Source organism: Nomascus leucogenys, chromosome 2 (genome assembly GCF_006542625.1).
Source record: "Nomascus leucogenys isolate Asia chromosome 2, Asia_NLE_v1, whole genome shotgun sequence".
NCBI lineage: Eukaryota > Metazoa > Chordata > Mammalia > Primates > Hylobatidae > Nomascus > Nomascus leucogenys.
This window is the reverse complement of record NC_044382.1, coordinates 73,499,189-73,521,856: the sequence shown is the minus strand read 5'-3', so window position 1 is coordinate 73,521,856 and position 22,668 is coordinate 73,499,189. Positions and strand designations below refer to the sequence as shown.

Genomic DNA, 22,668 nt, shown 5'->3' with positions numbered 1-22,668 from the left:
AATGTTACTGCTAAAATTGAAGGGGAGTTTCTCTTAAAAGGGGGCTAAATCTAACTGATGACTGTCTTCTGTAAGAAGGCTTTAAAAGGATTTCCAAATGGATTGGGGGAAGAGGGACTGAAAATAAGGGGAGTGATTGCCAAGTTTGAATATGTTAATCATTAAATTGATATGCCAAAATGCAAAAGCATTTAATATAAATCAACTATAAATGATTATGACTTAACACTAGAAAAATTGAGAATTTAAATATATTTCACAAACTTCACCAGAACAAAAAACTTTTATCACACTATTTAATCTACTTAGTTTCAATATTAAGGTTTATTTTTTCTTCCAGAGTGAAAGTAACAATTTAAATAATTATCAGGATGTATAAACGAATATCCATTCAGATAAAACATTACTGCTTAAAAGTAGCTAAGAAATAGTTTGCATGTAATAAATATATTTCATGTTTAGGTTAACAGGCACCATCTTGAGAGCAGAAGTTTTGTTTTTTTTTAACTAATAAATAAATTACATTCAAGAAAACAAGGTGTTCATATCTGAGTATATCATTAAATGTTTTTCTTCATATAGCACCCAAACTTCAAACTGTCTAGAAAGTATCTCCTAAAATATAACTCATACCTTAAGTAATAAAAATAAAGGCCAAGAAAAAAAATCAATTTAAGACAAAATTTACAGTTTATATTCTTAATTCCCCATTCAATAAAATATCAATTGCCAATTTAATAAAAGTAAATGAACTGTATATATGCAATCTGTTAGCACTGAAAATCTGAAATATATATTTTTAAAAATCACTCTTTCTGACAGTATTTAAAATATTGCATCTCTGGTGGCAAACCTGAAAACAATCAAGCATCTTATTACCCTAGTTTTCATACCTACTCCACACCCCATCACTTTTTATCCTTTAACATCCATCCAGCATTTTTTTGTTGTTGTTGTTGGCAAATACACTTACTTATATCCCAAACACAAAACACTGACAATACTCCTTGGTAAACAAGAAAATCCCAGAACAGTCCAAGCCTACACAGCTTTGCTCCCAAAGTGTGGCACAGGCTAAACGACAGGAGAGAAAGAAACAATCAATGGCCCTTACTGATGCAGTCAGAATGCTCCTGAGAGTCCATAACTGTTTGAGAATTTGCTGATGTTATTCTGACAGAAGTTTCAGCAGATTTTGCAAACAAGTATCAGAGAATAAGTCTTTGATTGATAATTTTTCTATTTATTTCTGCCAAGGCGACTGAAAACACGAAAGCCTTTTCATCAGACAGGTTAGCATAGATGTCAATTTCCTTTTCCTGTTTCTCTGTTAAAAGAAAAAGGGAAAGTTTAATATAAAGGCAGTAGATGCAGTAAATTTAAATTTTTTAAAGCTTTCAAGTATTTCTTTAAATGACAGTATTATATATACTACTACAATATACATTAAATGTTACTATGCTACTGAACTAAAAAGTTTTTAAAATTATACAAAGGAGTTACTGAAATGAAGATTAAATGAAGACAATATATATTTCTATACACAGGCACTCTAACAGCTACATCATTTCTCTAAGAGTCTCATACATTTCTATCTCCTCACTGTCTCAATCAAAATGAATTTTCTCTGCTAGACGAAATTCACTCTGAGAGATGGTCCCCTTCTGAACATCAATGGTGACTTTATGAATACATTAACATATTCATCTTCATCTTCTGAAACAGGAAATGACATTTATTTCTATTTTTCCCCTCTCGATTACAAATGTAATCCAAGTTCACAGAAAATTTGAAAAAGAAAATAAAAATCGTAATCTCATGAGTCAGCAAAAATCACAATTAACATCTTGGTATATATTCTTCGAAGTTACTTTTTCAGGATCCCCTGATTCTATTTTTGTTTATTTTGTTTTGACATTCTAATCAAAGTTAAATGCATATAATTTACAATCAAATCATTTTTATAAAACTTGTTAAAAAAAAAACAGAAGTCCTTTGCCCCATGCACATTTCCCATTCTCCAAATGCAACTACTTTTTTTGTGACTACTTTTTTTTTTTCAGTTGTTCCTTTTTGCTTTTACAAAAACAAATCTCTAAGTAACATTTGTACAAGATGCTACTTCAGGGTTTTAGGCATTACTGATTCACTTTCCACCATGGAAAATAAGGGTTACACTGTTTTGCATCTCTTGCCCCAATAAACACTCTGCCCATCCCTCATCTTCTCACTATAATTAAATCACAACTTCAGTAACATCGATTTTCAGTGATTACATTATTATGCCTATGGTAAGTGATTTCGCTTTTCCTTTACATTGTTTTCCCTGAAGTGATTCTCTTTTCACTTGCTTAGTTTTCATTTCTAACTCAACCCAAAATCTTTCCTAGTTGTATAAATCATTTTTCAGGATGTTTATACGTATCAGGTATTTTATCATTTTTATCTTCTTGAAGAAATCTCTCCAAGTCTTCCAACCTGCTCCAGTATGAAATGGTTGCTCTCTAGGCCTACTGCAAAATTATCATCTTGTGCTCTTTCATCAGCATCATGCTGGAGACTCTCATCTAGAGTCGGATGGACCCACCTTTGTCTTGAATCCAAAGATCCTTTCTTGGTTTATTTCTTCATTTTGGTAGCAGGTAACTTGTAGGGGCTTCCTGAGAAAGGGAGTATTGGTAGCAAATTTTTTTGAGACCCTGAATGTCAGAAAATATCTTAGTCTATCTTCACATTAATTCATGGTTTGATTGAGTATAGACTTGTAGGTTTCCGCTTAGAACTGTGAAGGCAGTAAATTGTCTTCTGACTACTGGTGCCATTGTTGAGAAAACCCAATACCTTTTTTTATAGTTATTTTTAAAATCAATGATAAATTTACATATAGTGAAATACACAGATCTTTTATGTGTTCAACTGGAGGAGTTCTGACAAACATATACAAACATGTAACCCACGTCACAATCAACATATAAATTTCCTCCAGAAATTCATCATGCTTCTTTCCAGCCAATCCCTCTCTACACCTACAAGCAACCACTGTTCTGATTTCTATTACCACAGAATCATTCTGTCTGTTCCTAAACTTCATCTAAATGGCATCATATACAGTATGTACTCTTTTGTGTCTAGCTTATTTCGCTCAACATGTTTTTGAAATTCATTGATGCTATTCATATATCAGTAGTTTGTTCTTTGCTGGGCAATATTCCATTGTATTAGTTCCAATATCATTTTGCTTTTCTTTTTTCTGAAAACCTGAAAAATTTTCTTTAACCAAAGAGATATGAGATATGATGACAAACTCTGGTATAATTTCTCTTTTTAACCATCCATTAGACTGGGAATTTGTAGGCCCTTTTAACAAAGAAACTCAATGTCCTTCAGGTTGGAAAAATTTTCTTGAATAAATAATTGTCATTGTTAAAGTCGTTGATGACTTCCTTCTCCTCCATCTTCCATGTTCCTTATCTGAAACTTTAATTATTTACAGATGTCAGACCTCACACTGGTCCTCTAAATTTCTTATGGTTTCCATTCTGTTTTTTCCATCTCTTTTCAATTGCTATACTTTCTGGACCTTTCTTCAATTTTATCTTTAAGCCTTTTATTAAAGTTGTTCATTTCTGTGTATACTCTATGTTTTGGGGTTTTTTGGAATACTTTAAAGTTCATTTTCCAACTGGCTTTTTGACCTCTGCGATTTCCTTTTACATATCATCTTGTTTGTTTTCCAATTACAATTACTTCTTTTGCTAAAGATATTAATAATAGTTTATAGTTTTTCTTTTCCCTGCAAAAATTGCTTTTTTCCAAGTTATTTTTTCTCTCCTGTTGATTTGGTCTTAGCCTTTCATACTATAATAGATGCTTTCTCCCAGATATCTGGGTAATTCTTGGCAATATGCTCATATTTAGGAGAGTGACCAAAGAAGCTGATCAGAAACGTACACATACGTGGAGCTTGACTGTAGTCATCAGATTATGATGATCCAATTAGGCCACTTCTCTGTGAATCTCTAATGAGAGTATCTTTATTTGGGGCCTTTTCTCTTGGGTCCTTCGGATTCTCTAGAGAAGATATGTTCAATCTTTTTTTACCTGGACGCTAATAAGCCAAACTCAAGAACTCAGTATTTACTATGTCCAATTTTCACCTAGGCTTCCTGATCTTAACATGGTATCCTGGCCGTCAACAGACACCTGGTGTTCCTGAGACCAAAGACTGTATTATTTATCTTTTTCAAAGGATAAACTTGGGGGATAACAGGGTAAACAGTCCTAGTGGGCTATTCATAAAAAGACTGGCAAACAATCTTCTCATTTTTAGCCTCAATTTCACTTCTACTTCCAGACGTAACTAATACACAAATTCCTGACTTTTAGGTAACTGTGTAATAAAAATCAGTTTCTTTCTTAGATTTCCCCAAAGGAGTTTAGAGCTAGATGTGTTTCTTCAATCCACAATCTTCAGCTTGAAGTCTACATTCTCTTTTTTTTTTTTGAGACGGAGTCTCGCTCTGTCGCCAGGCTAGAGTGCAGTGATGCGATCTCAGCTCACTGCAACCTCCGCCTCCTGGGCTCAACTGATTCTCCCGCCTCAGCCTCCCAAGTAGCTGGGACTACAGGCGTGCATCACCATGCCCAGCTAATTTTTTTTTTGTATTTTTAGTAGAGACGGGGTTTCACCATGTTGGCCAGGATGGTCTTGATCTCTTGACCTCGTGATCTGCCTGCCTCGGCCTCCCAAAGTGCTGGGATTACAGGCGTGAGCCACCACGCCTGACCCATTCATTCTTAAGTTCATTAATATGATGTTCAGAATTGCCTAACATATTTTAATCAGTCAAAATGTCATTTCTGTGTTATAATATTCAGAATACCCTTATATATAAAACGAAGACTTACATTAGACTAACCAAAAATTGTTGTTCAATGATTTGTTTTTATGACTTTATAAAGATATATTATCATGATGATGTCTAACAAGCTTTCGTTTTCCATTCTTCCTTCTTACTCTGTTTCAAAATAGGAAAGTCATTTTCTCCCCCTTTGGATCTCTCATCTGACTAGATAGAAAAGTCCATTTTTAAGTTAGGTTTTTTAGACACATTGTCAGGTTTCCTTAATTCATGTGTTAAAATAAAGTTAAAGCTTGCTTCAAAATTTTCAAATGCTCTAAGAGCAAGGAATCAATAAAAACCAACTAAATAGCTATTTAGCACTAAGAAGCATATCCAAGAAATCTATTCTAAAACACAGACATTTCAAAAGTTCATGTTAGGTTGATACAAAAGTAAAACCGCAATTACTTCTGCACCAACCTAATAGTTCTTGTCCACATTATATTTAAGAGTACAATGGTGGCCGGGCACCGTGGCTCACGCTTGTAATCCCAGCACTTCGGGAGGCTGAGGCGGGCGGATCACGAGGTCAGGAGATCGAGACCACGGTGAAACCCCGTCTCTACTAAAAATACAAAAAATTAGCTGGGCGTGGTGGCGGGTGCCTATAGTCCCAGCTACTCGGAGAGGCTGAGGCAGGAGAATGGCGTGAACCCGGGAGGCGGAGCTTGCAGTGAACCGAGATTGCACCACTGCACTCCAGCCTGGGCGACAGAGCAAGACACTGTCTCAAAAAAAAAAAAAAAAAAAAAGAGTACAATGATTTACAACAAAGATTGGCAAACTAGGCCGAGTGCAGTGGCTCATGCATGCCTGCAATCCCAGCACTTTGGAAGGCCAAGCTGAAAGGATCCCTTGAGCCCAGGAGTTTGAGACCAGCCTGAGCAACATAGTGAGACCTCATTTATACTAAAAGTGAAAAAAGTAGCCTGGCATGGTGGCATGAACCTCTAGTCCCAGCTACTTGGAAGGCTGAGGCAGGAGGATCGCTTGAGCCCAGGAGTTTGAGGCTGAAGTAAGCCATGATCACTCCACTGCACACCAGCCTGGGTAACAGAGTAAGACCCTATCTCAGAAGGGAAAAAAAAAAAAAAGCAAGGAAAGAAAAAGAAAGAAAGAGATTGGCAAACTATAGTACAAGTACCAAATGTGGCCCACTACCCGCTTTATAAAGTATTACTGGAACACAGGCATGCCCATTCATTTATGCATGGTTTATGGCTGCTTTCCAGCTAAAATGGCAGAGCTGAGTAGTTGTGACAGAGATAGTATGGCCCACAAAGCCTAAAACATTTACTATCTGGCTCTTTACAGAGAAAGTGTAATGACTTCACGGTCTACATAAGATTCCAGTTTGTGCTACAAAAATTAATTTAAGCAATTCCTGCAATTTGTATCAAAAACAAATAAATTAAAAGCATATCTTACTCTAGAAATAGCTTTCTTAAAATTTTTCTGTAATAAACAGAAAATGCCTAAAAAATATTTACAGCCAAATAAATGCTTCTTTTTTCAAGTAATCATGAAATAAAAGCTGAAATCCTGCATATATACAGTTCTACCACAAGTATATAGACCATTTCCCCAGCTAAAGACTGTCATTATCTGCTTTCTCATCTTCTCTCACCCACCACCAGAAGCATTCTCTTCTTTCAGCTGCATTCCCTCTACTTCAACTGAAAAGAATGTTGTTTTCTGAGCCAGGCAGTATTTCGCTCTTTTCCTTTTTCTCTGTTGACTTTTCTTTACCTAGTTTCCCTTCTAAAATAGTCCTCGGCATAGGTTTTCTGCACCCTATTGTTAAAGAAACATTCAAATTGAACAAATAACTCAAACCCTCTGGAAGAGCATAATAGAAAGAGAAAAGCATTAAAATTACCCAAGGAATATGGAGTACCTTAGTACAGCCTTCCTAGAATACAGTCGAAAATGATATAAACCTTACTCCTTTAGCCATACAATACTAAGACCCCTTTAACTTTGATAAAAGCTAGGAATAGCTACACTGGTGAAGCTGTTTTCTAGCAATAGTAGCTTTATTCAAATAAAAGCACATAAAGCAGAGAGAAATAGCGAACTGGTAGAATGTTCTTATTGTCTAAAATAAGTGAAATTTACATTTATACAAAAAGCACTTGAGTATCTAAGACAGAATGTCTGAAAAGCAAAGCATAACTCACAAATAGTGTAAGAAAATGCATTTCAGTGAAGATGAAATGATTTTGACAGAGGTTTTTAAAGAACAATAAAGAGCAACTATCCCTTTTTTAAATTAACTACTGGCTTGAAAGTCTCAATTTTAAAAAGATATTTGTGGACCTATAGAGGTTCATTATACTATTTTCTCTACTCTTGCTATGTTGAAATTTTCCGTAAGTTTTTAAAAAGATGCATAAATCAAAGAAAAAGAAACTGAAGTTTTAATGTCTAAAAACAAGTTATTGGTAGATATTCGTGAGAAGAAAGAAGAAGACCTGTAAGGAGAAAAAGAAATACTCTGGACCAAGAAGAATTCATCTACGTAAAAGCTGCCTCAGAGTAGGAAGCACACAAATCTCCCAATGAGCAATTAAAAACTCCACCAAGAACACTTTCAATAGTAAAATTTTAAAACTCACAGTATAACAGTTTGAAGTAGTCTTAACAGAACTCAGACATGTCTTTAAAAGAAAAAAAAAAAAGGTCCCAACACTTTGGGAGGCTGAGGAGGGCAGACTGCTTGAGCCCAGAAGTTCAAGACTAGCCTGGGCAACATGGGGAAACCCTCCTCTACAAAACATTAGCTAGGCATGATGGTGCACACCTGTAGTCCCAGCTACTCAGGAGGCTGAGGGGAGAATCACCGGAGCCCTGGAGGTTGAGGCTGCAATGAGCCATGACCGCGCCACTGCACTCCAGCCTGAGTGACAGAGCAAGACTCTGTCTCAAAAAAAAAAAAAAAAAAAAAAAGTACAATCATTTTAACAGGCTTCTTCAGGATGTCATATACAAATTATCTTTGAACTCTATTATCATCAGTTTATAGCAAGGTAAATTTTACCTAACTAAGCCTTTAGGTATCCAATAAGAATTAAATTCCTGTGATTAAAAAAATAATAAGCATCTACCACAGAGGAAATGCTTTCAAACTAAAATATGAGTTGTGATTTTAAGTCCAGGAGCTCAATGCCTCCACTTTCTTCACTACTACCTAATTAAGATCCCAGATCAATTTAATACTTGAAAAAAAACTGCTTGATTTGTTCATACCTCTTTCTTCCTCATGTTTTTTGGCAGATGCACTTTTAGGTCTTCCTCTTCCTCGTCTGATATGATCTGAATGGCTGTTACTTCGAGACCTCTTTCTGTTTTCTAAATCTTTATTTACTGTAGAATTTATCTTCTCTCTCCTAACTCTCTCTGTTCGCCTCCTCTTGGCCTCATGCTTGTTTTCTGTATGGATGAATAAAAGTGATATATTTTAGGGCTTAGCAAGAACTGTTTGCCCAAGTTCTCATTGTCTTCCTTTTTCTTTCTAAATAGCACTAGAGTATGCTTCCTGGCATATTTCATAGAACTACAACCGTAACATATATGTCTCCCCCACACCCACATAAGAAAAAAAGAAATTCAATAGAATTCAGATCACAATAACACATGAAGTAGGAGGAATCTTGGAAGAGAAAACAAGTTTCTTCATTTGGCAGCTTAAATTTCAGCCTCTACAAGTTCACACAATTCCATAGCAACCTTTCTGCCTTTTTCTTCCTGTTTCCAAGCTAAAAATAGTGAAATATTAAGAAAGGAAAAAAAAATGCATACCTTTTTGCCCTCTATCTGAATTAAAGATTAAAGTATGTGAAATATGCAAAAGCAAAACTGATCTTAGAGATAATGTATTAACGTTACAATAAAAATCAAACAGAAAGCATCCATAACAAATATAAAAACCCTAGGCAAGTGAGTAGTTTTCACTTTAGCCACAGATAAGGTAATTTCTGATATAAGAGCATGTTGTTCCATAAATGGAATAGCAATAGGGAAACTTTACTAAATATGGTGATTTAACTAGTACAAGAAGCCACCCCTCCCACTCCAAACAAATCAAAATGTTGGATAAGACAAACAATAAACTTAAAGAAAAAAACAAAACAAAAACAAAAAATATGATACCTTGCTCTAACACATACCTGCACTCAAAAACAAGAAAGAGAATTCTCCAAATGCCAAAATTCACAGTGGTAAAGGGGCAAAACAAACAGAAAAATTCATATCCAAAGAACTAAAGGGAACAATGTGAAAGACTATAAAATAAGTATGCTTAATAGACTGCTGTAAAAAAAATTAAAAGCAAAATAGTAATATTATCTCCAAATACCATATCCTTGGAGAATTAATCTGGTTTCAAATTAGACATATACCAGATAATACAAGAACATTTAATTATCCCAGATTGCAAGAAAAGTTATCAAAGACAAGCAGGGTGTTGTTAAGACTTGGGCTAACATGAAGAGGCTCCCACTATTATAGGATAATTTGAGCATCAATAAAAATAATAACTGTAATAGATTGAAATATATCAAGCATATGAGTACATTAACATTAAAAACAAAAACTACTTGGCCACCATATGAAGATACTAAAGAACCAACTCATTACTTTGAAAACTTAAATAAAGGGCAAGAACAAAGCATTTCTTCTGCTTTTTCTATTTAAACTGTGCTACTCACAGGGTAACCAAAGGGCAGATGAAGAGGTTTCTCATATTAAAGCTAATAAATGAAGAAGGAATGACAGAATCAGAGTATCAACACTTTTCAACCTGCAATGAACTAAAGGTTCTAAGCACTAAACATCAGCAGGTACTAACATCACTAAAAGAGAGAGAAGCAGGCCAGGTGCAGTGGCTCTTACCCGTAATCCTAGCATTTTGGGTAGCCAAGGCGGGTGGATCACCTGAGGTCAGGAGATCAAGACCGGCCTTACCAACATGGCGAAACCCCATCTCTACTAAAAATACAAAATTAGCTGGGTGTGGTGGCACGTGTCTATACCACCAGCTACTTGGGAGGCTGAGACAGGAGAATTGTTAGAACCTAGGAGGCAGAGGTTGCGGTGAGCTGAGATAGAGCCATTGTACTCCAGCATGAGCAACAAAAATGAACTCCATCTCAAAAAAAAAAGAGAGAAGCAGACTTTAAGCACCTCTGGATAGAAGTACACATCACTACCTACTAAGTAGTCTTGTAAAAAAAAAAAAAAATTCCAATCTCTCCAGCCCTTAGATCTAACTTACAACTAATAGGAAAAAGAGAAGTTATTCAAGGAATATGTTAAGTGACACCATGGGGATACAAACAGCGCATACAAATGGACAGGTGATGCCATTTCTTCAACATCTAACTTGCAAGGAGAAAGAGAAAATAATAGATAATAAGAGGGTTAAAAAAGATATAATCTAGCCAAGATCAGTAGCTCATGCCTGTAATCCAAAAGCACTTTAGGCATTTGGGAGGCCGAGGCAAGAGGACTGCTTGAGGCCTGGAGTTTGAGACCAGCCTGGGCCACATAGCAAGACCCTGTCTCAGCCTGGGTGACAAAGTAACACCCTGTTCTTAAACAAATGACAGGGTGTTGTGGCTCATGCCTGTAATCCCAGCACCTTGGGAGGCCGAAGGGGGCAGATCACCTGAGGTCAGGAGTTCGAGACCAGCCTAGCCAACATGATGAAACCCCGTCTCCACTAAAAATACACAAATTAGCCAGGCATGGTGGTGTGCGCCTGTAGTCCCAGCTACTCAGGAGGCCAAGACATGAGAATCGCTTGAATCCACGAGGAGGAGGCTGCAGTGAGCTGACATCGCGCCACTGCACTCCAGCCTGGGTGACAGAGCGAGACTCTGTCTCAAAAAATAAATAAATAAATAAATAAATAAGATAGCACCCATATGCAATTTGTGGACCTTATTTAAAATGTTTTTAAAATTCTAAGACAAGTTATGAGAAAAGTGAAAATGTGAACACAAGTTGGATATTTAATAATAAGGAATTATCATTAATTTTTTATGTTATAATGGCATTGTGCTTACATTTTTAAATTTTCATCTTTTGGAAACATAATGAAATATTTGTAACTGAAATTATATGGGATTTGCTTCAAAATGATGCAAGGGAAGAGGTAGACAGGATTGTGGATGGGGCAGGGTTGGTCATTTTCTACTTTTGCGTATGCCTAGAATTTCTCAAAAAAACAAAGGTTAAGAGAACTAGTGATAGATGAAGCTTTAAATAGTATGCCTATTAAAGTCTAACACTGAATTTAGGTTTGTTCCCCCAGCTACCCAGTCATCTCTGCAAACTTCTTCACAGCCAAACTTCTCAAAAGAGGTGCCTGTACTTTCTGCCTTCAGTTTCTTATCTCCCATTCACTCATCAAATCTATTCCAGTATAGTTGCTAACCCAATGAAACTGACTGTCAAAAACAACAAAAACCTGTTATCAAATCTTAATAGACACCTCAGTTATCATCTTACACCATCTCTCAAAAATTCAACAAAGATGACTACTACTTTCCTTGAAATTATTTTGCCTGATTCTCAGGCTCCCCCAATTTCTTCAGCTCATCAGCCACTCCTCCTAATCACCTTTGCTGTGTGCCCTTCCCCCAGGTGCTTTCCCAATCTAATGTCAAGGCTCCAGGATTCTGTCCGGAGCCCTCTTCTCTTACTTAGACTTTGCCTAGATCATCTCGTAAACTCACAGCATTAAACACTATTGTTATGATGGCTCCAAAGTTTTCACCTCCTGCTCTGATTTCTTCCCTAAACTCTAGACTGCCTACCTGACAACCTCACTTGAATGTCTCAAAGGCATTTCAAATTGTATCAAAAAGTAACTCTTGATTCTCCCTCTCCCAAATCTGTTACTCCTCTTACTTCCATCATATTAGTAAATAGCATCACCTGGTTGTACAAGTCAAATAACTTGTAGTCGTTTGTGACTCATCTTGCTTCCTGTACCACTGCAAAGGTCCACAGATACTTCTTGCAAAATACACCCATAATCTCTTCATTTCTCTCCACCTCCATGGGCAACATCCCAGCCAAACCTATTCTCTACATACCAGCCAATATTATCTTAAAAAAAAAAAAAAAAAAAAATCAAACTGCATAGCTTCCCTTCTAAAGCCTTTCATAAGCTTTTTTCCATATTTAAACTAAAAATTCCTTACCAAAGACAAGTCCCCAACAGATCTGGCATTTGCCTCTTTCTCCAGTCTCATGATGCTCATGCTCACCACTTTGTTCACTACACTCCAGACATGCCTTTCTTTTAATAAAACGAGCTCCTTCCTCCGCTGAGTCTATGTATACGCTAATCCTTCTGCCTAGAGCTCTCTTCCCATGGCTCTTCATAAGCCTTTTTTTTCCTTCAGATATCCATATACAGGTCATTTGCTCTGATTCTCCCAGCCCAAGTTACTTCCTGTAGTCTACTACAGCTATAATCTGTTATTTATTTACTTATATGCTCAATACGTCTCCTCCATCAAAATATAGGCTTTATGAAAGTTGGGAATCCTTTGCCTACCTTATTTGCAGAACCCAGAACATTACTTACACAGACTGTTGAATAAATAAAATCGTATAGGACACAATTTACCTCACCACCTTCTCAAAATCCCATTGAGAAGAAACATGGGAAAAGGGAAAGGAGAAAAAGGAAAACATATCTGTGGTGCTGGAAACAAGAGAAAGGTACTATCAATGACCCAAAATTACAGAATTTCAGCAAACTGGCAACCTAATGGTTCTGATAAGAAACAAGAATAAAATAAACTACAATTCAAAAATAGGAGTAAGTGATAGCTGCTACAGAACGGAGAGCTGTTCCTCCCAAAGGAGGATTCTCAAGGATAATCCCAGGGCAGGACAAAAAGTACAATAAGGGAGAGCAGGCCACCAAGGTGATCATCAAAATAACTAGACACTATTGCAGTATGGTTGGGCCTATGTATACAGGGCAACTGACATAAGGAAGCTCTCAGGAACAGAGCAATGTGCAAGAGAACTTCAAACCTCCATAACATAGGAAAAAGCCAGCTCCTCACAGGAATGAAACACTGTAAGAGATTTCACATTCCACCCTAGAATGAAGCCTGCCTTATTTTGGCAATAAGAGAATTCACCAGTTTACTGCCTGCTCACCTCCTGCCACTAAACTCCCAATTATACGCTGAAGAGACCTTTTGTCAAAACAGACATTTAAAACAGTGTAGGATATTCATTGAACTTATCTACACTGATAAACCAAGTCCTTCATTTGTATCACACCAACAGTCAATTAAACATTACTAGCTATAAGAAGAAAACAAAAGTTGAGAGAAGAGCCAAAATAAAACAGGAAGAACAAAGATAGTTCAACAAACAAGCAAACAAAAAATTAAAACATTCTAATGCATACCTTGAGAGATCTGAAAGGAGATTATCATTAAGAATAAGATTATTTTTGCAGAAACAGAAAAACCCATCCTAAAATTCACATGGAATCCCAAGGATTTCCAAGTAGCCAAAACAATCTTGAAAAAATTCAAAGTTAGAGGTCCCACACTTCTTGATTTCAAAACTTACTACAAAGCTATAATAATCAAAACAGTATGGTACTGACATAAAGACAAATATACAGACCAAAGGAATAAAAATAAACCTCAGACATAAACACACACATACAGTCAAAGGATTTTCAATAAGAGTCTGAGACAATTCAAGGTAAAGTACAGTATCTTCCACAAGTTGTAACAGGAAAACTGGGTATCTACACAACGTAGCATAATTCACACTAGCCAAAAAATGAAGTTAGACCTTTATCTTACTCCATACACAAAAATTAACTCAAAATGGATCAAATATCTAAATATAACCATTAAAACCATAAAACTGTTTAAAAAATCATGGAAAAGCTTCATGACACTGGATTTTGGCAATAATTTCTTGGATATGATACCAAAAGCGAAAGCAAAAGCAATGAAAGAAAAAAAAAAGACAAAATGGACTTCATCAAAATTAAACTTGTGTATCAAAGGACACTATCAACAGAATGAAAAGGCAATACATGGAATGGGAGAAAATATATGCAAATTATTGTAAGAGATTAATATTCAGAATAATATAAATAATTTACAAGTCAACAACAACAACAACAAAAATCCCCAATTCAAGAATGGGCAAAGGACTTGAATAGGTATTTCTCCAAAGAAGATATATAAATGGCCACTAAGCACACGCAAAGATGTTCACTATCACATCAATAAGAAAATGCAAATCAAAACCACAGCAAGATACCACTTCATACTCTTCAGATTATTATAAAAAGCAAAGCAAAACAAAACCAAAAAATAAGTGTTGGTGAGGATGTAGAGAAACTGGAACATTTGTACACCACTGGTAGAAATGTAAAATGGAGCTGCTATGGAAAACAGTAAATTCAGTCCTCAAAAAATTAAAATAGAATCAACATATGATCCAGCAATTCCTCTGGGCATATACCCAAAAGAAATGAAAGCAGAGATCAGGACAGCTATTTGTATACCATGCAGCATTATTCACAATAGCAAAAAGGTTAAAGCAACCCAAGTGTCCACTGATGAATACATAAACAAAATATGGCATATACATACAATGGAATATTATTTAACCTTAAAAAGGAAATTGTCATGCATGTTACAACATGAATGAAACCTTGAGGACACTGTGTTAAGTAAAATAAGCCAGACCCAAAAGTACAAATATTGTATGATTCCATTTGTATGAGATGCCTAGAGCAGTGAAATTCACAGACAGAGAAAGCAGAATGGTGGTTGCCTGGGGCATGGGGGAGAAGGAAGTGGCAGTCATTGTTTAATGGGTACAGGGTTTCAGTTTGGAAAACCAAGTTCTGGAATTGGATAGTAGTGATGGTTAAGAATACAATATGAATGCACTTAATGCCACTAAACTATACATTTATAAATGGTTAAAATAGCATATTTTGTTATATTTTACCACAATAAAAGTATTTTCAAAATTCTATGAAAAAGAATAAATTAGAAAACAACATACCCTGCTAAAGTTTAGGTGCTAATAAGCTAAATTTGACATGCTTGATGACAAAATTATAGATGTAGAAAGGAAAATCAACAAAATTTCCTGGAATAAAGCAAAAAGAAAAAAGAGAATATGACATAAAGAAAAATAAAGGAAAGATCCAAGAAACCTAATAGATATCCCTATGACAGAACTGCTAATTATCTACCCATTATTCTTTCTCCCTATCTTCTTTAAGAACAGAATCTTGTTCTGTTAAAGAGGACAATATGCCTAAAATAGGTATACATTCTCAAGACTCTCCCTGCAGGTGAGGTGGCATCTAGCTCTAGCCAATGACAGGTAAGTGAAACTGGGTAAGGTTTCCAGAAAGATTTTTTTCGAGGGAAGAAGCATAGCTGGCATGCCCCTTTGTCTCTCTGCTCTTCCCTCTTCTTCCTTCTTGAAATGTGTATAGGATGCTTAGACGTGCAATGAGAACTACCTCAGAACAATGAGGATAAGCCACATCTTCTTAAGGTGTAAGAGAAGAGACTAAGTCTTTGATGACATCATTGAGCCACTATCCTTGTACTGCCTATCTTTATCCTTCTTTCAATACAGTGTCAGTTTCCAAGACAGTGTACAAGGCAATCCTAACATGATCCTATACGCATGCCAGAATGAAAAGGAAAGGGAGGGAAAAGCAATAATGGATAAAAACCACCTTGAGTTGAAGACCTGAGCTTTCAGATGGAAAGGACCCACTGAATGCCAAGGAAGAATGAGAACAAAATTAAAGTGTGAATGCAAAACAAAGGCACTCTCCACAATAGAAGATAGGAAATGTACATTATGTCTTTTCTGGAAAAGTTTTTCCAGAAATAAAACAATTTCTGGGAAATTTGTTCCAAAAGTAAAAACACATGGGTTAAAAAGAACAAAGACATAGTATGTAAGAAAGAGTGGTACCAGGTGCGGTGGCTCACCCCTGTAATTCCAGTACTTTGGGAGGCCAAGGTAGGCAGATCCACGTGAGGTCAGAAGTTCAAGACCAGCCTCGCCAACATAGAGAAACCCTGTCTCTACTAAAAATAAAAAAATTAGCCAGGCATGGTAGCACACACCTGTAATACCAAGTACTAGGGAGGCTGAGGCAGAAGAATCATTTGAACCCGGGAGGTGGAGGTTGCAGTGAGCTGAGATCAGACCACTGCACTCCAGCCTGGGTGACAGAGCAAGACTCTGTCTCAAAAAAAAAAGAAAGAAAGAAAGAGTGGGATTATCCTGGGAGTACAATGGAAAGAAATCCTAGTACACTAGCTGTACGGCAGACCTAAAAACAATCAGTCTTAATTAGAAGTCAAAGAACTCTATGAAAAGTGTTTTAAAGATGAATATAGATATCATAGACTATATGATTAAGAACCTAAAAGTACAGGCTCAGAGGTAAAGGTATGCATTTTTTTCATCAAAAGGCAAAAAAAAAAAAACCCACCACAAAAATCAACTATATAAAAGCCACGTTCCATATAGGAATGTACAGCACTTTTATGCAATTAGCATGTAAGGAACGATGCTTGCTTTTCTTTTTTTTTTAATTTTTGTATTTTTAGTAGAGATGGGTTTTTACCATGTTGGCCAGGTTGGTCTTGAACTCCTGACCTCAAGTGATCCATCTGCCTCAGCCTCTCAAAGTGCTGGGATTATACGCATGAGTCACCGCGCCTGGCCGGCAAGTAAAGAACAATACTTTCTGAATAACAAAACCAAACCTCCACAGTCAAGTAGTTCAGAGTTGAGGACCACTTATACTACTGAATTAATACTCAATCACTTTGGATTTATAAAAGGTACAAACAAGTGATAATCATTTCTCCATTTTTTTCCCTTAACTAAAAGTGAACTTGTCATTTATGAACTTCCTTGCTTATCAGTCTTAGCCTATTAACTTATATTAAAGAATAATTTGAAAACTAAGTTTAGGGTTTTTTTCCCTTTTTTCTATCTCCCAATAAAAAAATGAGGAGGTTATTTATTTGACTACGCTTACTCTAAACCTTTTACTCACTGAAAATTACATAGTTAAAATACTAATAAGCAATTATAATTTCCCACTGTCTCAACTATTTTTTCTTTCATTTATAGGAAACTCTAAATTTTAAATTTTATTAAATTTTAAATTCTGAATTTTATGAACTAGTGTCCATTTAGAAATTTACTTTTTCTTCTATAGTTTTTATAATTAAAATTTTCTTCTTTTTAAATTTGAGATAGAGTCTCACTCTGTCACTCAGGCTGGAGTGCAGTGGTGAGATCACCGCTCACTGCAACCTCTGCTTCCCAGGCTCAAGCAATCCTCCCACCTCAGCCTCCCAAGTAGCTGAGACAACAGGCACACACCACTGAGGCAGAAAAATAGGGTCTGGAGGCAGGGAACTAAGGCAATCTCACACTTCAGCTATAACAGGAAATATCCTCTTCATAGGGCATAGGCCAAGTAAATGACTTTGTAACTTTACTTCATCCTCTCCATAGGGCATAGGCCAAATAAATAACTTTATAACCTTACTTCATCCTCTCCTTTTACATAGGGTGTGCCCCAAATAGAGGGTATTTAAACTCTCAAAAACTCTGTAACTAACAGGACCTTTGAGCCCTATGCTCCAAGCCCACTCCCACGCTGTACTTCCCTGCTTTGTGTGTTTCGTCCAATTCTTTGTTCAAGACACCAAGAACCTGGACACTCTCCACAGTTAACATCACCACGCCTGGCTAATTTTTTGTATTTTTCTTTTTCACAGACAGGGTTTCGCCATGTTGCCCAGCCTGGTCTCGAACTCTTGAGCTCAAAGTGATCTGCTTGCCTTGGCCTCCCAAAGCACTGGGATTACAGGTGTGAGACCTTGTGCCCCAGCCTGAGCATTTCTTTTTTTTTTTTTTTTTTTTTGAGATGGAGTTTCACTCTTGTTGCTCAGGCTGGAGTACAATGGTACGATCTTGGCTCACTGTAACCTCCGCCTCACTGGTTCAAGCAATCCTCCTGCCTCAGCCCCCCAAGTATTTGAGATTACAGGTGCACACCACCATGCCCGGCTAATTTTTATATTTTTAGTAGAGACGGGGTTTCACGATGTTGGCCAGGCTGGTCTCAAACTCCTGACCTCAGGTGATCCGCCCACCTCGGCCTCCTAAAATACTGGGATTACAGGCTGAGCATTTCTTAACACAGTGTTACTGCTAACACGCATCTCTTTCTCTCACCAAAATTAATTTTAAACTTTAAAAAACTCATTAATTCCACCAGGCGCAGTGGCTCGTGCCTGTAATCCCAGCACTTTGGGAGGCCAAGACGGGCTGATCACCTGAAGTCGGGAGTTTGAGACCAGCCTGACCAACATGGAGAAACCCCACTTCTACTAAAAATACAAAATTAGCTGGGTGTGGTGACACATTCCTGTAATCCTAACTACTTGGGAGGCTGGGACAGGAGAATGGCTCGAATCCAGGAGGCAGACGTTGCAGAGGTTGTGGTGAGCCAATATCATGCCATTGCACTCCAGCCTGGGAAACAAGAGCGAGACTCAAAAAAAAAATTTTTTTTTCATTAATTACTGCAATAGATTTTATGTATACATATTTTCAGCTACACTAAGTTCTATATAGTTTTACTCTACCACCTCCCTATTTCTCTGAATGTTATGAAGGTATAACTAATTGATTAGTATATATGAAAAACATGAGTTTTAAACAATTCATTTCTAGCTAAATCTATTCAGCCTAACAGATTCTTTTCTTCTTGCACATCACAAACTGTGTACAATAATTAAATAAGAGCTTTCAACCTAGTGAAATTTTAAAAATATCTTTTATAGCTTTATTTTTAAAATCAATGAGCTTTATAGTTCTTTTTTAAAAAAGATGTTTACTTATGCAAACAAGTCTTCCTTGACTCTGTACTTGTTATATAGTTACCTATCTATCCATTTATGTATTTACTTATTAATACTACATGTAGAAATCATTTTGTGGGGTTTTAAAAACAAACAAGCTCATATCCAAGTATTGTTTTGCAGTTTTTCCTTAAATTAACAATGTTTTAGAGATCTTTCCATTTCAGTACATAAAATCTGTATCATTCCTTCAAACTAGCACATACTATTAACTAAAAGATAATTTAGCTATTTAATTTAACCATTCCCCTACTGATTACATCTGGCTTACTAACAACCTTCTGCTATTATAAAGTGTTGCCCTGAAAACCCTAGTAAATGCTTCATTGTGTATACAAACAATTAGGCTCTCTAGGCTACCTACCTACCTACTGATTAAGAGCTCTGCCTTCTAGGCTATGTGTATTTAAACCTTTTAACAACTACTGGTAAGATTGGTCTCCAAAACAGCTGTACCAACTTATGCTCCCACCAATAGTATGAGACTATCCATTTTGCCATACTCATGAAAGTACTTAGAAATTCTTTACATTTATGTGAACTGTGGGCAAAAAGAATGGCATTTCGTTTCAACCACATTTCCCTGATAATTAGTGAAGTTGGTTGTCTTTCAGATATATAGTGTACATTTTCATTTCTTCTATTAATTCTCTACTACTTTCCTTAAAACTGAAATGTTCTATATCTCACTGACAACATTAAGCACTTGATAAATTGTAGTGACCTTAAACTCTTCTCAATTCCCTACATACTATGGGATTATCCAAGGCAAATCTTACTTCTAAGAAATTTAATTGTAAAAACGAGTATTACTGAGCACCTAAAACTTACCATGCTTTACAAATGTTAGACATTTTCATAAGTACTTCAATCCTCTAACACCGGTACTATGAATCTATCTTATAAACAAACAACAGTTGCTCATGGAGGTTAACTAGGCTGCTTAGAAAGGGACAGAATTTGAATGTGAAGCCAGGTTTTCTGACTCCCATGTCTGTACTCTACCAAACATTTTTGAGGCTTTGAATACTCTTAATCCTCTCCCTAAAATCTTTTCCTCCTGTGGTTTCTATGGCACAGCCTATTCTTGATGTTGCTCCTTCCTTTCTGGTTTGGTTTTGTTGCTGGTTCTTCCTCCTTCTGCAGGGATTTCTGGGCTTCAATGTTTCATCTTCACTTCAAAGTCAAAAGACCACTCTTATTAAACAAGGAAACCTCAGGAAACTCCAAATACAAAATAATAATGAATTGCTTCTTAAAACTCATTGCCATGACTTACATAATATTGTGCTGTTGGTTTTTCTCCTACAGCTGACATTTCTTCTTAGTTGATCTGACCTGTCTGTAAAATTGGTGTTTGTCAGAGTTTAGTCCCTGAATGCCTTCCTCTTCCTAACTTACAAACTCTCCACCGCGAGCTCATCCATTTTCCATGATGACAACTACCATTTAGTCACTGATGGCTCAAAAGTTTTACCTGCAGCTGAGGCTGCAGACTATATGTCCAAGTGAAAAAAAAAATCTACATGGATGATGTTTCTATACTCCAAATTAAATTCTTCATCTTTCCCCCATAGCTTGTTTTCCCTCTTATATTCTCTTTTAACTAGCAATCCAAGTCAGAGATCTGGGAATCTTCTAAATTCTTCCCTCTGGTTTAAATGGTTAAACTTAACAACTCATTAACACTTGTATCATCTGTTCCTTCTTTTTTTCATTTTGTTTTAGACAAGGTCTCACTCTGTCACCCAGGCTAGAATACAGTGGTAAGATCACAGCTCACTGCAGCCTCAAGTTCCCAGGCTGACGCGATCCTCCTGCCTCGGCCTCCCAAAATGCTGGAATTATGGGCGTAAGCCATCATGCCTGGCCCTGTTCCTTCTTTTATCTTTGCTGACTTTCTTAACTCATTTCTCATCTGAATCACTGGTACATAAAAGGAGCTCAAAAATACTTGAATAAAAAAAAATAAGCACTTTGTCTCCCTAAGAACAAGGACCATGTCTTATTCATTTTTAGAAACTCAGCACTCAGCTGACATGCCACCCCAAAATAGCTACCGAGTGAATCACCATTTCAGGGTTCCTTTATCTAAACCAAACTCTCAGAGAGTAAGATCCAGAAATGCATTTTTAACAAGCTCTCTGGATGAATCCTATACAGCCAACCCAGCAACTGCCTTTAAGAACCAATGAATTATGTTCATTCTCATGGTGAGAAGAGAACTGAAACAGTGACAGAAATGGAACTAAACAAGTTTTCTGCCACTTCTATATAGATCTAAGATAAATAAACCTCTCAGACATAAATAAAAATTATTATTGAATCATCTGCTACTATAACCACTCTTTGTCTAACTCAGTATCCTTAGTTAACCTACTGCAATAATCCACTTCCATATTTGTACCCCTACAAACTATTCTCTACACAGCAGCTAGAATGATCTTTCTAAAACTCAAATCAGAGGATGCCATCTTTTCCTCACTTCATCCCACCCCATCTCAGGGCCAGTTTCTCCTCACGGTTTACAAACAAAATCCAAACTTCTTACTCTGGTTTACAAAGCTCTATATAAACTAGCCTCTGCCTAGCCCTGTGAACTCATCTTCCACTCTTCTAATCATACTGTCTACACTGCAATCACAATGGTCTTTTTTGTTCCTAAAATATAAAACATTTTGTCCAACCTTAGAACTTTTGCACTTGCTATTTCCATTTGTCAAGAATGTTCTTCTCCCTGATCTTATCATGGCTAGCCCCTTCTACCCACTGAGACTCCATTTAAATGTCACCTCCTCATAGGGGCCTTCTCTAACCACCCAATCAAAAGTAGCCTTCCAGTCACTTGATAGGACTATAAAGCATTTATCACAAGGTTATATTTTCTCTGTATATTTGTTCACTGTCTATCTCCCACTCACAAGAATATAAGCTCCATGACAGCAGTAAATCTGCCTTAACAGTAGAATTCAGTGCTTTGTGCCCAAGGCTTGGAATAGTGTCTAGCATATAGCAGGTGCTCAGTATATATTTGTAATCAACCTACTCTTATTTCGAGGTCACCACCGTATGAAAGTCTGCTTTTAGCCAAGAATAAGTAACAAAATTGTATATTTTAATATTAATAAATATGTCTATTGAATAAATCCAATTTGTCTACGTTAATGGAAAAGCAACAAGTTCAAACAAAATCATTTTTTGGATATCCTCAGTCAGGGAACTGTAAAATATAGCCAACATGTCTAAAAACGTTTTTCATACCAAAATCAAGTTATATTTTTCAATGGTCACTAGTTTAAAAAAAAAACAAAACTTTAAAGTTGCTGCAAATTTTACCACCATTGTGAGAGAAAAAACTCAAATGTCCATCAACAGGAGAATGGATAAACAAATCTCCATACAAAGACTCCTACTAAGCAATAAAAAGGAATGAACTCTTATTGGTACATACAACATGGCTGAATCCTAAATAATTACACTCAGTGAAAGAAGCCAGGCAAAAAAGAGTACATGCTATATGATTCCATTTATATGAACAGTAACAGAAAGCAGATCTGTGGTTACCTGGGGTGGAGGTAGCAGGAAGGGGGGATTACAAGAGGAACTAGGACACTTTTGAAATTGATGAATGTTCATAATATTGATTGTGGTGATTGATTGGTATATACATATGTCAAAACTTATCAAACTGTGCGCTTCAAATACATCCACTTTACTCAATGTCAATTATTACTAAAGCTATTTTTTAAAAAAAGTTTTTATATCAGATC

The 22,668-nt window shown here is 36.4% G+C and overlaps 1 protein-coding gene across 2 annotated transcripts in view; it reads right to left on the bottom strand.

The window, feature by feature from the left end:
- Window positions 1-282: 282 nt before the first annotated feature.
- The window catches only part of C2H16orf87 (chromosome 2 C16orf87 homolog), a 29,723-nt gene continuing 7,337 nt past the window's right edge, over window positions 283-22,668 (bottom strand). Inside the window, exons 3-4 of one of the 2 annotated variants that reach the window (XM_003280404.3) lie at window positions 8,154-8,336; window positions 283-1,327 (exon numbers count right to left, since the gene is read on the bottom strand). In XM_003280404.3, coding sequence (XP_003280452.1) covers window positions 1,209-1,327; window positions 8,154-8,336 — 302 coding nt within the window. In that variant the 3' untranslated portion in view covers window positions 283-1,208. The remainder of the gene's footprint in view (window positions 1,328-8,153; window positions 8,337-22,668) is intronic. The other variant, XM_030797599.1, reaches the window with a different exon arrangement.